Here is an 18,152-nt window from a genome sequence, read left to right as displayed (position 1 = left end):
GTAATAAACACACAATAATCAAAATATAAAAATTAAAACAATAAATGAATTGACACATATTAACAAAAGTACATGACTAACCTCTGAGACTAATCAATGCTAAGTACACCATCACATGACTTTGTAATTATATCATTCATCTCATATCCTCCCTTTTTTCAATACATTAGAAATATATTTATATAAAATATGAGGAATATACATATTTCAGTCCTCTTGTTTAGACAACAAGACTCATAGCCATTACAACAAATACTCATTATGAGTTCAAAGCATTGTCACATGTAGGATTTCTCCCTAAACCTAATTGACTTTTCATGAGAAATATCTTTATATTCGATATAAGGAATATACTTGTTTTGGTTCTTGATGGATTGAACAAGTCTTAAAACTATTATAAGAAATACTCATTATGAACTTTATTAGCCTTTTACAAAATCTTTATTATTTTATTATTTAATGAAATATCCACGGACATAACCGGAAAATTATGCCATAATTTTCCCAGAGAATGATACTCCCTATTTATTATGCATATAAATTTGGAGAAAGTCTTACTTATTTATCATGCAGTCACAAATTTCTTTAACAGTAGCAAATTTCTTAATGAGAATCCAACTAAAAACTTAAATCATCTACTAATTTCATTCATCTAAAACGGTGAGAAGGGTTAAGTCCACAGCAAAAATGATGAAAAGCAAAAACGTCAGTCAAATGGTTTTACACTTAGACAGGCTTAGACCTTACACGAATGCATGTTTTACCGGAAGCAACCCTGCTGGGTTGTGTGTTGCCGTCTTGTTTGAAGTGCTATTCAAATTCCAATAAATGACGTGGCATTAGCGAAGGATTTCGTTCTCCTCAGACTTCAAATTTAATTCATCTGTTCCGAGTTTCCGCCATAGTCGTCGCCGGTAATAACGCGCACGCCGCCGTGCCCTGTTGAAGCTTCAGGAGCAGTTGGGCCATCAGATGAGCCTTCGGTAAAATTATTCATTATCTCCAACCTTCTGCTATTGTCGTCGCCGGAAATAACACGCACGCGGCCATGCCCTGATGAACCTTCAGGAGCAGTTGGACCATGAGATGAGCCTTCGGGAAAATTATTCATAATCCCAAACCTTCTGCTATTGTCGTCGCCGGAAATAACGCGCACTCCGCCATGCCCTGATGAACCTGAAGGAGCAGTTGGACCATCAGATGAGCCTCCGGGAAAATTATTCATTATCTCCAACCTTCTGCTATTTTCGTCGTCGGAAATAAAGGCCCCGCTGCCATGGCCTAATGAGCCTTCATGGGCAGTTGGGCCATCAGATGAGCCTTCATGGGGTGGAGGAGGTAGGCCAGATAAGTGTTCAGGGAGACGAGTTGGTGCGGCCGTTATAGAGCTATTCCATCTCCTTTGTGCCGCGTAAAATAGCACTATTGCTGATACCAGGCCTGCTATGACGAAAAGGCCCCAGAAGTGTTGAACCTGAAGTTGGCTGGTTCCCAACTGATCACTATATTTGCTGCATTCACTGCCACAGTAAGGTAACCATTGTCGTTGCAATCTGATCAATTCGCCGTTTTCTGATAGCTGCAGTACTCTGACAGAAATTTCCCTTACCAGTTCATAATTCATGCGATCAAACACCTGCCCAAAACAGCCCATCAGTATCCACAAAGAAGATTAGAAGCGTCATGAATAGTTATTGACTCGAATGTTTAGAACACAAATCAAATTACAGATTCCAATAGTAATTACTTACAAATGCCCAGTTTTGAATTGTGAACGTTTGGCCAGCGAACGCGAGGCGATCGCAGTGTTTTGCGACAAGAGATTCCATGTATGGACGTTCGTCCACGACAGCACCCACATCACCTCTAGACAAAGCATTATAATAACTAACTTCTTCGAGTAGAGGGACTCGTCTATGCATAGACACTCCATAGTATTCTACAAGTGATTCTGCGACTGCAGATCCCATCTGATACCCAATTCTTATCTTGCTCGCAATTACACTGCTGATGTCGTTAAAGGTTGGTTCTAAACGTGGGGCTGTTAGAATAGCTGATAGATTTGCTGTATAGCACGATTGCAGAATTCCAATAACAAAAAGCCACGCCATAAGCACTATGCGCCCTCTTACGCTCCGGATATCATCTGTTGTAATACCAACTCAATTTCTTGATAAGAGGTACATACGTCTTAAAAATAAAAAGCGAAGGACAAACGAGGAAATTGTGATATAGAAATAGAACAACCTACCCTGATTAGTGAGCCAAGTTGTAAAACTGAACCTGCACACAAACACACATTGCTAAATTTAAGGTGTTTTCCGAGCAATTCCATCGCTGCCATAGTTGTTTTGCCGTGTCCAACTGACAGGTATATAAAATAGGGCATGGCCAATGTTGTTCCTTACCATAATATGCTTCCGAATTGCTTGCTGGGCTGACCATGGAAGTGCCGATTGTGTCTGCGCTCCAAAATATAGACCAGCATCCCTCCGGAGATGAAGAACCCCGCAATTAGTAGCCACATTTCAGTGGTGAAAGGCTTCGTAAAAACCCAGCCGTAACTAATGGCATCCTGATCTTTCAATGGCACAACTGCCACTAAACCGGAATCTAAGAAAGGTTGTGCAAACAGTACTTCTTGAGAACGTTTTGATGTGATGGTGAAGTCTCCTACTGCTGCATCCAGTTTCTGAAAAGTCAAAAAGAAAAGTAAAAGAGTTTAGGCTTCTGTGATTCATATCAAGTTTATAAAGGATTTTTCGACCAAGATCACATGAGAAAGACAAAAAGAAAAGTAAAGACAACATGAAAAATATGCTTGACAATATGAAAGACATATTTGGGTTACGCTGGCAATCCAAGAGCCCACACGAAGATAACAGCTATACCTTGAGCACGATCTGGTCAATAATATAATTGTAGTCAGAGTAGGAGTAACCATTATATGGGATGTAATGGATGGAATAATTGAGTGTTTTAATGGAAGCTTCAAACACCTTCACGCAGAATCCCCCAACGATAAAGTTTGTTCCGTTCTTTTCTACTGACACAAATTCCGTGAACACCCTCTTCCAAGGCACACCTACTTTTAGTATCCTTGTGCTTGGAGAACTCATCGAAGACGATGGTGTGCTGTGATTTTGTAGTGCATGTGTATTCTTAAAAAATGTATGCATGCAAATCATAAACACAATGGAGGGGACAAAAGAGACCAGCCCAACGCGTTCCATGGCTAGAGCTCGACTGAGCTAAAGCCCAACTCCCAAGTTCACAAATAAAGCCATAAACGCTGGTAATAAAATGTTCCGAGTGACCTATGATTGTGGAAATTAGCAGATTATCAATCATTGACCAACCTGCCGACAATTTTTCCCTGAACTGGAGGCAGCAGTTTTTATCTTCAGTCAAGATTCTTTCGAAACGCGTTCCATGGCTAGAGTTCAACTGAGCTAAAGCCCAACTCCCAAGTTCACAAATAAAGCCATAAACGCTGGTAATAAAATGTTCCGAGTTACCTATGGATGTGGAAATTAGCAGATTGTCAATCATTGACCAACCTGCCGACAATTTTTCCCTGAACTGGAGGCGGCAGTTTTTATCTCCAGTCAAGATTCTTTCGAAACGCGTTCCATGGCTAGAGTTCAACTGAGCTAAAGCCCAACTCCCAAGTTCACAAATAAAGCCATAAACGCTGGTAATAAAATGTTCCGAGTTACCTACGGATGTGGAAATTAGCAGATTATCAATCATTGACCAACCTGCCGACAATTTTTCGCTGAACTGGAGGCGGCAGTTTTTATCTCCAGTCAAGATTCTTTAAAATGAGAAAAGTCTAGTCTTTCGAAATGACTGGTCTAATAATATCATGTCACGATGCACCGCCATTTTAGCTCTCGCGTCATGTCAGGATCGAATCATCATTTTTCATTTTCTTTATGCAGAACTTGTGGCAGTTTTTATCTCCAGTCAAAATTCTTTCGAAATGAGAAACGTGTCTTTCGAAATGACTGGTGTAAAAATATCATGTCACGATGCACCGCCATTTTAGCTCTCGCCTCATGTCACGATCGAATCATCATTTTTCATTTTCTTTGTGGAGAACTTGTGGTTTAAATAGAATGCCTGCGGATCCGCCAAGCTGCGCTGTATTGATTGCAGAGTGACGATCAATATATTGCAATCAATACAGCGCAGCTTGGCGGATCCGCAGGCATTCTATTTAAACCACAAGTTCTCCACAAAGAAAATGAAAAATGATGATTCGATCGTGACATGAGGCGAGAGCTAAAATGGCGGTGCATCGTGACATGATATTTTTAGACCAGTCATTTCGAAAGACACGTTTCTCATTTCGAAAGAATTTTGACTGGAGATAAAAACTGCCACAAGTTCTGCATAAAGAAAATGAAAAATGATGATTCGATCCTGACATGACGCGAGAGCTAAAATGGCGGTGCATCGTGACATGATATTATTAGACCAGTCATTTCGAAAGACTAGACTTTTCTCATTTTAAAGAATCTTGACTGGAGATAAAAACTGCCGCCTCCAGTGAGAGTTGGAATTTGACGGGCAAAATGCCCGTCATAAGGCATTTTGAACGTATTTTACGTTTAAAAAATAAAAGAAACCATTTTTTGCGATGGGTTTTGAAAGTTATAAAACGTATTTTTGACGGTTCACTTTTTAACGAAAACTTCATTACTACCCTCTCAAACCGCTGAAAACATGCATGGCAGCAGTTTTGGAATTTGATCGCAGGTATTTACTCGTAATATATTTTATTGACTTATCAATAATTAAGCCTTGTAATATGTGGTATTTGGAATTTGTGCCATAATATTTGTTTTTATGGAAATAAATTAAGTTCATATTATTTGAAGTTATATGTGAATATTTGATGATCAATAATTAAGTGTTAAGTGTTGTAATATTTGGAATTTACATTAATATATTTGTTTTTATTTAAATAAATTAAGTTTATGTTATTTATATTTAAATAAATTAAGTTCATGTATTGTGTTGGTTTTATTAAAAATTCAGCTTTTAGGTTAATTCCATGTGATTATGATGGTGGAGAGGAATGTCAAAAATAGTTTTGGTCAATTTCAAAGTCTTTGAGATGGAAATTTATTTTTGGGAAGTTTTATTGGTTCATATTGGTGAAAGAAATCCATTTGTTTTTACTGAAATTGCAACATTTAAATTATCTAATAGAAATCCAAATTGAGAATATTGAAATAGGAATGATTGCAATAACAATTAGTTGGGCGTGAGTAAAATAGATTTCTAGATATACCCATAATTTTTGTATCATGTCTTTGGAAGAATAACTCATAAGTGGAATCTGGATGATATGGGAATTGTGGATCCCATCTATGAGTAAAACAACCTTCATGATTCAACAAATCATTTAGTTATGGTTATGTTTTTTTCCTTTTCTTATTATAAATCTGTGAGAAAAATTAACATAGTTGTGTGATTGAAAAGTATTTTTTTAATTAAAGATTTATTAATGAAGGGTCAATTTTTTATCAAAACATTATGATTGAAGGGCAAAATTTTAAACATAACGTTCATTGACGGGTAACATAAAGACCGAAAACGTCAAAAAAAAATTGTTTGACGGGTAATGAAGAATCCAAATTCCAACCCTGGTTGTAGAGGGTTGGTATCCGATAACCATTAACAAAGTTGTTTTTTATTTTGGTAGGTAGGTACCTAGGATTTGAATCAGTGATTTATCTTGTAAGGATGAACAAAGTCATTTTCAACCTCAAGTAAAGTTTTTTAATTATATCTTTTTTAGTATAAGAGGATTATTCTATACTTTTATTATATAATTTATTCAGTTTTTTATTGATTTTCTATTAATTTTTTTTTTGACTTAAAAAAATTTAAAATATATCAAAAGTTTAACAGTACGAAATTAAATATATTATTTTTAAATAAAATTTATTTCTATTTATGTCAAGTATATGATTGGTTGGAATATCTCCCCTCTTATTATGTAATGATAGTAAGAATTGACTTTTCTTTACTCTACTATTAATTATTATAATTACTATTACAATAAATATAAATAATTTGAAAAAGAGCATTATAGACTAATCACTATGTACCATAAAGACAAATGGTTTGTAATTAAATTTAAAAATTCTATTTTCTCATTGGTGTAAAGTATTGAATAGACACTTTTTATGAGTTTTATCTTTTAATTTAAACAATATAAATTTGAAAAAAAATATGTAAAAATAGCATGTGTACAATTTGTACAACTCTCATTATATCAATTTATACTCTAATGACATGACATGTGTACTATAATATCAACATTATATAAAAAAACTCATCATTCAATATTAAATAAATAATTATTAACTTGTGATCATTCTCCTCAATGTCATTTTTTTCCCCTTGGAAAAATTTGTAATTTTATTCATAAGACAAAATTACATGTTGTAGATGTTAAAGAGCATATGCATAGGAAACAAACAACAAAAATAAAAAATAAAAAAATATAACTACTATTCTTTTCTCCCTTTCTTTTTTTTCACCTTTCGCCAACCTCCACTGTTGGGAGCGGTAGTTACAATGGAAAGTTGATTTTCACTTGTATGAATGGGAGTGTCTTTGTCAAAATTAGATTCTTCTGATCCATGAGTTCGCTTGATGCCAGTTATTTCCATTCCTATTAATTGAAATTCTTGGTGCTGCAAAGGGTTGTTGGGGCTTCCTCCTCCTTCAATGTGTTGTGCTGGTCCTTTCATCCTTTGATTCTACGTTGTATTCTGATGTTTCTGCTTTTTCTACTTCTTCCTCCAAGGGGGTTGTAATTGTCATCCTTTTGGCTATTTCTGTTGCTTCTTGTTCCTTTTGGGAGTTTGTTTTGTTTTAGAACATGCACAGTGGAGGTGTCCTCTTTGTAGATATCCACGACATCGGAAAGTTGTATTTTCGTAGTCTAAAAGTTGTGTCCACTGTGTATCATTGAAATTCAAGTTTATGCTTTCTGTTAGTCTCGCACTAAGATCTACCTCAAGTAAATTTTTTTTATTATAGCTCCTTTAGTATAAGAGGATTATTATATACGCTTATTATATAACCTATTCAATTTTTTTTTTTATTGATTTTCTATTAATTTTTCTTTGACTAAAAAAATTTAAAATCTATCCAAAGTTTAACATATGAAATTAAATATATTATTTTTAAATAAAATTTATTTCTATTTATGTCAAATATATGATTGGTTGGAATATCTCCCCTCTTATTGTGTAATGATGACAAGAATTGACTTTTGTGTACTCTACTATTAATTATTATGTACTATATCATTAATTACTATATACAATAAATATAAATAATTTCAAAAAGAACATTATAGACTAATTACTATGTACCATAAACACAAATGGTTTGTAATTAAATTTAAAAATTATATTTTCTCAATGGTGTAAAGTATTGAATAGACAATTTTTATGGGTATTAATTTAAACAATATAAATTTAAAAAAAATATGTAAAAATAACATGTGTACAATTTGTACAACTCTCATTATATCAATTTATACTCTAATGACATGACATGTGTACTATAATATCAACATTATATAAAAAAATCTATCATTCAATATTAAATAAATAATTATTAACTTGTGATCATTCTCTTCAATGTCATTTTTGCCCCCCTTGGAAAAATTCGTAATTTTATTTATAAGACAGAATTACATGTTGTAGATGTTAAATGGCATATGCATATGGTCTGTTCTGTTTTCACAAGAAACAAACAACAAAAATAAAAAATAAAAAAATATAACTACTATTCTTTTCTCCCTTTCTTTTTTTCCACCTTTCGCCAACATCTAGTGTTGGGAGCGGTCGTTACAATGGAAAGTTGTGTGAATGGGAGTGTCTTTATCAGAATCGGATCTTTCTGATCCATGAGTTCGCTTGATGCTTGTTATTTCCGTTCCTATTAATTGAGATTCTTGGTGTTGCAAAGGGTTGTTGGGGACTTCCTCCTCCTTTAGTGTGTTGTGCTGGTCCTTTCATCCTCCGTTTCTGCTTTGTATTTTGATGTTTTCTGATTTCTACTTCTTCCTCCAAGGGGAATGTTATTGCCATCCTTTTGGCTATTTTTGTTGCTTCTTGTTCCATTTGGGAGTTTTTTTTGCTTTAGGACACGCACTATGGAGGTGTCCTGTTTGTAGACATCCACGACATCGAAAGGTTGTATTTTCGTAGTCTAGAGGTTGTGTCCACTATGTATCATTGAAATTCAAGTTTATGCTTTCTGGTACTCTCGCACTAAGATCTACCTCAAGTAAATTTTTTTATTATATCTCCTTTAGTATAAGAGGATTATTATATACTCTTATTATATAACCTACTCAGTTTTTTTATTGATTTTGTATTTATTTTTCTTTGACTAAAAAAATTTAAAATCTATCCAAAGTTTAACATTATGAAATTAAATATATTATTTTTAAATAAAATTTATTTCTATTTATGTCAAATATATGATTGGTTGGAATATCTCCCCTCTTATTGTGTACTGATGGCAAGAATTGACTTTTGTGTACTCTACTATAAAATTGTCTTTTTTATTGTGGTTTCTTCCAGATCTGCGGTTTCTTCCAAATGGTGGCCAGCTATATATCTTCCAAACGCATGGGCTATATATCGGCGGTGTGATATCTGCGGTTTCTTCCAAACGATGGCCAACTTCTTTTCAACTTCATATGTATCTTCTAATTCTGATGGGTCTTGCACAGTGCGAATTAGTGCCTGAGCTTGGAACGCTTCAAAATTTTGATTACTCTAGCAATAACCTCACACCATCGACTATAGGCGAATTTTAACGCTTTCTTCCTCTAGAGAAATTATTGTGAACACGTGGGCTCCATATCTGCGGTTTCTTCTGTCTTTGCATGAGCAGATCTGTGGCTCTAGATCTGCGGTTCCAGATCTACAGTTCCAAAAATTCTTCTAACGCGAGAACTAAGAACACGTGGGCTCTAGATCTACGGTTTCTTCCATCTCTGCATGAGCAGATATGCGGCTCCAGATCTGCAGCTCTTGCTACTGTGTACAATTTAGTTATTGGATATTTAGTTAGATATGCATGTGAAGAACCCAGATCTGTGAGCTATTAGCTATTGGAGGTGTTTCCTACTGTTTCTTCTGTCTCTGCATGAGCAGATCTGCGGCTCTTGCTGTTGTGTACAATTTAGTTATTGGACAGATCTGTAATATATGTCAGATCACCGTAGATTTGGTTAGCTCCTGTGGCCTTCTCTTCGACAATCTTTTATACTTAGCAGGAGAGCATTCTCCAGATGGCTCCTAGCTTTGTGAAAATAGTTGTTGGCTCAGTTCCGTCTGCCTCTGGGGGGCAAGCTCCAGCCCATATCGTGAGTGAAGCCCCAACTCCCACTGTCCATGTGGTCCAGGCCTCACTCAATGATGCTTTGAAGTTCTCTGAAAGTGCTCTAATCTATCGATTCAATGGTTTTTGGTCACAGCTGACAGCTCTACACAGTTGGATCTCGAAGGTATGGAAGCCTTTAATCCTTGATGCAATTAATATCTACCCCTATGCTAGGGGTTTCTTTATAGTAAATTTTGAAAACCCTGAAAGCAGACAATGTATTCTAGATTCTAGCCCTTGCTTTTGGCAAAACCAGGTCTATTCATGAGGCCATGGAACCCATCATTCGATCCCTCAACAACAATCATAACCTTGGCCCCAGTTTGGGTGAGATTGCCAAACCTACCCTTGCATCTCTGGAATTTCTCTTCTCTCAAAGCCATTGGAAATGCAATTGGAAAATTTTATTGTAGGTGCCCAGAAACAGAGGAATATGCTAGAACTACCTATGCACCCATCTGTGCAGAAATGGACTTCAGCGCTGGATTCCCAGCTGAAATACACCTAACAAGTAAAGACTATGTGTGGAACCAGAAACTAGATTATGAAAGTGTCATTTTCAGGTGTTGAGCCTGCTTTGAGACAGGTCACCTAGCCAAAAATTGCCCAAAAGCCTCCCAGAAAAATTCTGCTAGAAAAGATCACCAAAGATCACAAAAAGAACACTACACTGTCATCAAAGAGGAATACTCTCAAGAAAACTCCGAATCACAAGAAATCAGGCAAAAAAGAAACAACTCTCAAGACAAGCACGGGGAAAGCCCTGCCCAACAACAAAAGAGTGAACTCGAAAATCCTTCAAGCATCAACAGTTATGAGGACTCGAATACCGCACAAAATAAATCTTCATTTAACAACAAAGCAGATCTCCTAGACCAAACTTCTTCTCCGACTATCTTCAAAAGGACAAACACAATAGATCGTGAAGCTAATACACAAATGTCCCAAGAACCAGAAGAGATGAAGGAGATGCAAGATAAAGAAAGTTGGAAGACCGTAGAGAAAAAAAAGAGAGCTACAGCACCAATCTCGCCAAGAAAGACGAGGAGCCAGACAATTAAAAACTAAGAAAATTATAGGTTCGATAGACCAATTTGGTCTCTGTGGACGTTAACCATCATCATCATCAGCAACACAATAAATATAAATAATTTGAAAAAGAACATTATAGACTAATTACTATGTACCATAAACACAAGTGGTTTGTAATTAAATTTAAAAATTCTATTTTCTCATTGGTGTAAAGTATTGAATACACAATTTTTATGGGTTCTATCTTTTAATTTAAACAATATAAATTTGAAAAAAATATGTAAAAATAACATGTGTACAATTTGTACAGCTCTCATTATATCAATTTATACTCTAATGAAATGACATGTGTACTATAATATCAACATTATATAAAAAAATCTATCATTCAATATTAAATAAATAATTATTAACTTGTGATCATTCTCTTCTGTGTCATTTTTTTCCCCTTGGAAAAATTCATAATTTTATTCATAAGACAAAATTAGATGTTGTAGATGCTAAAGAGCATATGCGTATGGTCTGTTCCTGTTTTCACAGGAAACAAACAAGAAAAAAAAAATAAATATATATATATATGGCATACCCCATGCAGGGTAGTTGATAGCTTGTCAATATTTGATCCTGCTGTGTTATATATCTGCTAAACCCTGGCCCTTGAATTGTGGGGGAGAGGATGGCATTAATGTAATCTTTCCAAGCAATGTGAATTCAAGAAGATATAAAGGGTAAACCCTGAGGTATGATCAAGGTCTAATGGTACGGAGTAGGTCCATGAAAAATATTTATTAATTGCTTACATGCTACTTGTTTGTTTCCTGTGAAAACAGGAACAGACCATACGCATATGCTCTTTAGCATCTACAACATCTAATTTTGTCTTATGAATAAAATTACGAATTTTTCCAAGGGGAAAAAAATGACACAGAAGAGAATGATCACAAGTTAATAATTATTTATTTAATATTGAATGATAGATTTTTTTATATAATGTTGATATTATAGTACACATGTCATTTCATTAGAGTATAAATTGATATAATGAGAGCTGTACAAATTGTACACATGTTATTTTTACATATTTTTTTCAAATTTATATTGTTTAAATTAAAAGATAAAACCCATAAAAATTGTGTATTCAATACTTTACACCAATGAGAAAATAGAATTTTTAAATTTAATTACAAACCACTTGTGTTTATGGTACATAGTAATTAGTCTATAATGTTCTTTTTCAAATTATTTATATTTATTGTGCTGCTGATGATGATGATGGTTAACGTCCACTGAGACCAAATTGGTCTATCGAACCTATAATTTTCTTAGTCTCTAATTGTCTGGCTCCTCGTCTTTCTTGGCGAGATTGGTGCTGTAGCTCTCTTTTTTTTCTCTACGGTCTTCCAACTTTCTTTATCTTGCATCTCCTTCATCTCTTCTGGTTCTTGGGACATTTGTGTCTTAGCTTCACGATCTATTGTGTTTGTCCTTTTGAAGATAGTCGGAGAAGAAGTTTGGTCTAGGAGATCTGCTTTGTTGTTAAATGAAGATTTATTTTGTGCGGTATTCGAGTCCTCATAACTGTTGATGCTTGAAGGATTGTCGAGTTCACTCTTTTGTTGTTGGGCAGGGCTTTCCTCGTGCTTGTCTTGAGAGTTGTTTCTTTCTTGCCTGATTTCTTGTGATTCAGAGTTTTTTTGAGAGTATTCCTCTTTGATGACAGTGTAGTGTTCTTTTTGTGATCTGTGGTGATCTTTTCTAGCAGAATTTTTCTGGGAGGCTTTTGGGCAATTTTTGGCTAGGTGACCTGTCTCAAAGTAGGCTCAACACCTGAAAAGGACACTTTCATAATCTAGTTTCTGGTTCCACACATAGTCTTTACTTGTTAGGTGTATTTCAGCTGGGAATCCAGCGCTGAAGTCCATTTCTGCACAGATGGGTGCATAGGTAGTTCTAGCATATTCCTCTGTTTCTGGGCACCTTCAATAAAATTTTCCAATTGCATTTCCAATGGCTTTGAGAGAAGAGAAATTCCAGAGATGCAAGGGTAGGTTTGGCAATCTCACCCAAACTGGGGCCAAGGTTATGATTGTTGTTGAGAGATCGAATGATGGGTTCCATGGCCTCATGAATAGACCTGCTTTTGCCAAAAGCAAGGGCTGGAATCTAGAATACATTGTCTGCTTTCAGGGTTTTCAAAATCTACTATAAAGAAACCCCTAGCACAGGGGTAGATATTAATTGCATCAAGGATTAGAGGCTTCCATACCTTCGAGATCCAACTATGTAGAGCTGTCAGCCGTGACCAAAAACCATTGAATCGATAGATTAGAGCACTTTCAGAGAACTTCAAAGCCTCATCGAGTGAGGCCTGGACCACATGGACAGTGGAAGTTGGGGCTTCACTCACGATATGGGCTGGAGCTTGCCCCCGAGAGGCAGACGGAACTGAGCCAACAACTATTTTCACAAAGCTAGGAGCCATCTGGAGAATGCTCTCTTGCTAAGTATAAAAGATTGTCGAAGAGAAGGCCACAGGAGCTAACCAAATCTACGGTGATCTGACATATATTATAGATCTATCCAATAACTAAATTGTACACAACAGCAAGAGCCGTAGATCTGCTCATGCAGAGACGAAAGAAACAGTAGGAAACACCTCCAATAGCTAATAGCTCACAGATCTGGGTTCTTCACATGCATATCTAACTAAATATCCAATAACTAAATTGTACACAGTAGCAAGAGCTGCAGATCTGGAACTGCAGATCTGGAGCCGCATATCTGCTCATGCAGAGATGGAAGAAACCGTAGATCTAGAGCCCACGTGTTCTTAGTTCTCGCGTTAGAAGAATTTTTGGAACTGTAGATCTGGAACCACAGATCTAGAGCCACAGATCTGCTCATGCAAAGACAGAAGAAACCGCAGATATGGAGCCCGCGTGTTCACAATAATTTCTCTAGAGGAAGAAAGCGTTAAAATTCGTCTGTAGTCAATGGTGTGAGGTTATTGCTAGAGTAATCAAAATTTTGAAGCGTTCCAAGCTCAGGCACTAATTCGCACTGTGCAAGACCCATCAGAATTAGAAGATACATATGAAGCTGAAAAGAAGTTGGCCGTTTGGAAGAAACCGCAGATATCACACCGCCGATATATAGCCCATGTGTTTGGAAGATATATAGCTGGCCACCATTTGGAAGAAACCGCAGATCTGGAAGAAACCACAATAAAAAAGACAATTTTATAGTAGAGTACACAAAAGTCAATTCTTTCCATCAGTACACAATAAGAGGGGAGATATTCCAACCAATCATATATTTGACATAAATAGAATTAAATTTTATTTAAAAATAATATATTTAATTTCATAATGTTAAACTTTGGATAGATTTTAAATTTTTTTAGTCAAAGAAAAATAAATACAAAATCAATAAAAAAACTAAGTAGGTTATATAATAAGAGTATATAATAATCCTCTTATACTAAAGGAGATATAATAAAAAAATTTACTTGAGGTAGATCTTAGTGCGAGAGTACCAGAAAGCATAAACTTGAATTTCAATGATACATAGTGGACACAACCTCTAGACTACGAAAATACAACCTTTCGATGTCGTGGATGTCTACAAACAGGACACCTCCATAGTGCGTGTCCTAAAGCAAAAAAAACTCCCAAATGGAACAAGAAGCAACAAAAATAGCCAAAAGGATGGCAATAACATTCCCCTTGGAGGAAGAAGTAGAAATCAGAAAACATCAAAATACAAAGCAGAAACGGAGGATGAAAGGACCAGCACAACACACTAAAGGAGGAGGAAGTCCCCAACAACCCTTTGCAACACCAAGAATCTCAATTAATAGGAACGGAAATAACAAGCATCAAGCGAACTCATGGATCAGAAAGATCCGATTCTGATAAAGACACTCCCATTCACACAACTTTCCATTGTAACGACCGCTCCCAACACTAGATGTTGGCGAAAGGTGGAAAAAAAGAAAGGGAGAAAAGAATAGTAGTTATATTTTTTTATTTTTTATTTTTGTTGTTTGTTTCTTGTGAAAACAGAACAGACCATATGCATATGCCATTTAACATCTACAACATGTAATTCTGTCTTATAAATAAAATTACGAATTTTTCCAAGGGGGGCAAAAATGACATTGAAGAGAATGATCACAAGTTAATAATTATTTATTTAATATTGAATGATAGATTTTTTTATATAATGTTGATATTATAGTACACATGTCATGTCATTAGAGTATAAATTGATATAATGAGAGTTGTACAAATTGTACACATGTTATTTTTACATATTTTTTTTAAATTTATATTGTTTAAATTAATACCCATAAAAATTGTCTATTCAATACTTTACACCATTGAGAAAATATAATTTTTAAATTTAATTACAAACCATTTGTGTTTATGGTACATAGTAATTAGTCTATAATGTTCTTTTTGAAATTATTTATATTTATTGTATATAGTAATTAATGATATAGTACATAATAATTAATAGTAGAGTACACAAAAGTCAATTCTTGTCATCATTACACAATAAGAGGGGAGATATTCCAACCAATCATATATTTGACATAAATAGAAATAAATTTTATTTAAAAATAATATATTTAATTTCATATGTTAAACTTTGGATAGATTTTAAATTTTTTTAGTCAAAGAAAAATTAATAGAAAATCAATAAAAAAAAAAATTGAATAGGTTATATAATAAGCGTATATAATAATCCTCTTATACTAAAGGAGCTATAATAAAAAAAATTTACTTGAGGTAGATCTTAGTGCGAGACTAACAGAAAGCATAAACTTGAATTTCAATGATACACAGTGGACACAACTTTTAGACTACGAAAATACAACTTTCCGATGTCGTGGATATCTACAAAGAGGACACCTCCACTGTGCATGTTCTAAAACAAAACAAACTCCCAAAAGGAACAAGAAGCAACAGAAATAGCCAAAAGGATGACAATTACAACCCCCTTGGAGGAAGAAGTAGAAAAAGCAGAAACATCAGAATACAACGTAGAATCAAAGGATGAAAGGACCAGCACAACACATTGAAGGAGGAGGAAGCCCCCAACAACCCTTTGCAGCACCAAGAATTTCAATTAATAGGAATGGAAATAACTGGCATCAAGCGAACTCATGGATCAGAAGAATCTAATTTTGACAAAGACACTCCCATTCATACAAGTGAAAATCAACTTTCCATTGTAACTACCGCTCCCAACAGTGGAGGTTGGCGAAAGGTGAAAAAAAAGAAAGGGAGAAAAGAATAGTAGTTATATTTTTTTATTTTTTATTTTTGTTGTTTGTTTCCTATGCATATGCTCTTTAACATCTACAACATGTAATTTTGTCTTATGAATAAAATTACAAATTTTTCCAAGGGGAAAAAAATGACATTGAGGAGAATGATCACAAGTTAATAATTATTTATTTAATATTGAATGATGAGTTTTTTTATATAATGTTGATATTATAGTACACATGTCATGTCATTAGAGTATAAATTGATATAATGAGAGTTGTACAAATTGTACACATGCTATTTTTACATATTTTTTTTCAAATTTATATTGTTTAAATTAAAAGATAAAACTCATAAAAAGTGTCTATTCAATACTTTACACCAATGAGAAAATAGAATTTTTAAATTTAATTACAAACCATTTGTCTTTATGGTACATAGTGATTAGTCTATAATGCTCTTTTTCAAATTATTTATATTTATTGTAATAGTAATTATAATAATTAATAGTAGAGTAAAGAAAAGTCAATTCTTACTATCATTACATAATAAGAGGGGAGATATTCCAACCAATCATATACTTGACATAAATAGAAATAAATTTTATTTAAAAATAATATATTTAATTTCGTACTGTTAAACTTTTGATATATTTTAAATTTTTTTAAGTCAAAAAAAAAATTAATAGAAAATCAATAAAAAACTGAATAAATTATATAATAAAAGTATAGAATAATCCTCTTATACTAAAAAAGATATAATTAAAAAACTTTACTTGAGGTTGAAAATGACTTTGTTCATCCTTACAAGATAAATCACTGATTCAAATCCTAGGTACCTACCTACCAAAATAAAAAACAACTTTGTTAATGGTTATCGGATACCAACCCTCTACAACCAGGGTTGGAATTTGGATTCTTCATTACCCGTCAAACAATTTTTTTTTGACGTTTTCGGTCTTTATGTTACCCGTCAATGAACGTTATGTTTAAAATTTTGCCCTTCAATCATAATGTTTTGATAAAAAATTGACCCTTCATTAATAAATCTTTAATTAAAAAAATACTTTTCAATCACACAACTATGTTAATTTTTCTCACAGATTTATAATAAGAAAAGGAAAAAAACATAACCATAACTAAATGATTTGTTGAATCATGAAGGTTGTTTTACTCATAGATGGGATCCACAATTCCCATATCATCCAGATTCCACTTATGAGTTATTCTTCCAAAGACATGATACAAAAATTATGGGTATATCTAGAAATCTATTTTACTCACGCCCAACTAATTGTTATTGCAATCATTCCTATTTCAATATTCTCAATTTGGATTTCTATTAGATAATTTAAATGTTGCAATTTCAGTAAAAACAAATGGATTTCTTTCACCAATATGAACCAATAAAACTTCCCAAAAATAAATTTCCATCTCAAAGACTTTGAAATTGACCAAAACTATTTTTGACATTCCTCTCCACCATCATAATCACATGGAATTAACCTAAAAGCTGAATTTTTAATAAAACCAACACAATACATGAACTTAATTTATTTAAATATAAATAACATAAACTTAATTTATTTAAATAAAAACAAATATATTAATGTAAATTCCAAATATTACAACACTTAACACTTAATTATTGATCATCAAATATTCACATATAACTTCAAATAATATGAACTTAATTTATTTCCATAAAAACAAATATTATGGCACAAATTCCAAATACCACATATTACAAGGCTTAATTATTGATAAGTCAATAAAATATATTACGAGTAAATACCTGCGATCAAATTCCAAAACTGCTGCCATGCATGTTTTCAGCGGTTTGAGAGGGTAGTAATGAAGTTTTCGTTAAAAAGTGAACCGTCAAAAATACGTTTTATAACTTTCAAAACCCATCGCAAAAAATGGTTTCTTTTATTTTTTAAACGTAAAATACGTTCAAAATGCCTTATGACGGGCATTTTGCCCGTCAAATTCCAACTCTCACTGGAGGCGGCAGTTTTTATCTCCAGTCAAGATTCTTTAAAATGAGAAAAGTCTAGTCTTTCGAAATGACTGGTCTAATAATATCATGTCACGATGCACCGCCATTTTAGCTCTCGCGTCATGTCAGGATCGAATCATCATTTTTCATTTTCTTTATGCAGAACTTGTGGCAGTTTTTATCTCCAGTCAAAATTCTTTCGAAATGAGAAACGTGTCTTTCGAAATGACTGGTCTAAAAATATCATGTCACGATGCACCGCCATTTTAGCTCTCGCCTCATGTCACGATCGAATCATCATTTTTCATTTTCTTTGTGGAGAACTTGTGGTTTAAATAGAATGCCTGCGGATCCGCCAAGCTGCGCTGTATTGATTGCAATATATTGATCGTCACTCTGCAATCAATACAG

General features: G+C 34.1%; 1 protein-coding gene across 1 annotated transcript; it reads right to left on the bottom strand.

Moving 5' to 3' along the window:
- Positions 1-517: 517 nt before the first annotated feature.
- On the bottom strand, positions 518-3,119 carry LOC149174824 (glutamate receptor 3.4-like). Its single transcript, XM_089420976.1, has 5 exons — positions 2,892-3,119; positions 2,409-2,692; positions 2,252-2,283; positions 1,752-2,146; positions 518-1,636 (listed from the first exon to the last, which is right to left on the bottom strand). The coding sequence occupies exons 1-5, from the start codon at positions 3,117-3,119 to the stop codon at positions 875-877; spliced, it is 1,701 nt and encodes a 566-aa protein (XP_089277102.1). The 3' UTR covers positions 518-874.
- Positions 3,120-18,152: the final 15,033 nt, after the last annotated feature.

The sequence above is a fragment of the Pinus tabuliformis genome, chromosome 4_1 (genome assembly GCF_031772625.1).
Source record: "Pinus tabuliformis cultivar Carrire ecotype Pingquan chromosome 4_1, CPIR1, whole genome shotgun sequence".
Taxonomy (NCBI): domain Eukaryota; kingdom Viridiplantae; phylum Streptophyta; class Pinopsida; order Pinales; family Pinaceae; genus Pinus; species Pinus tabuliformis.
This window is presented reverse-complemented; position numbering and strand designations above follow the sequence as displayed.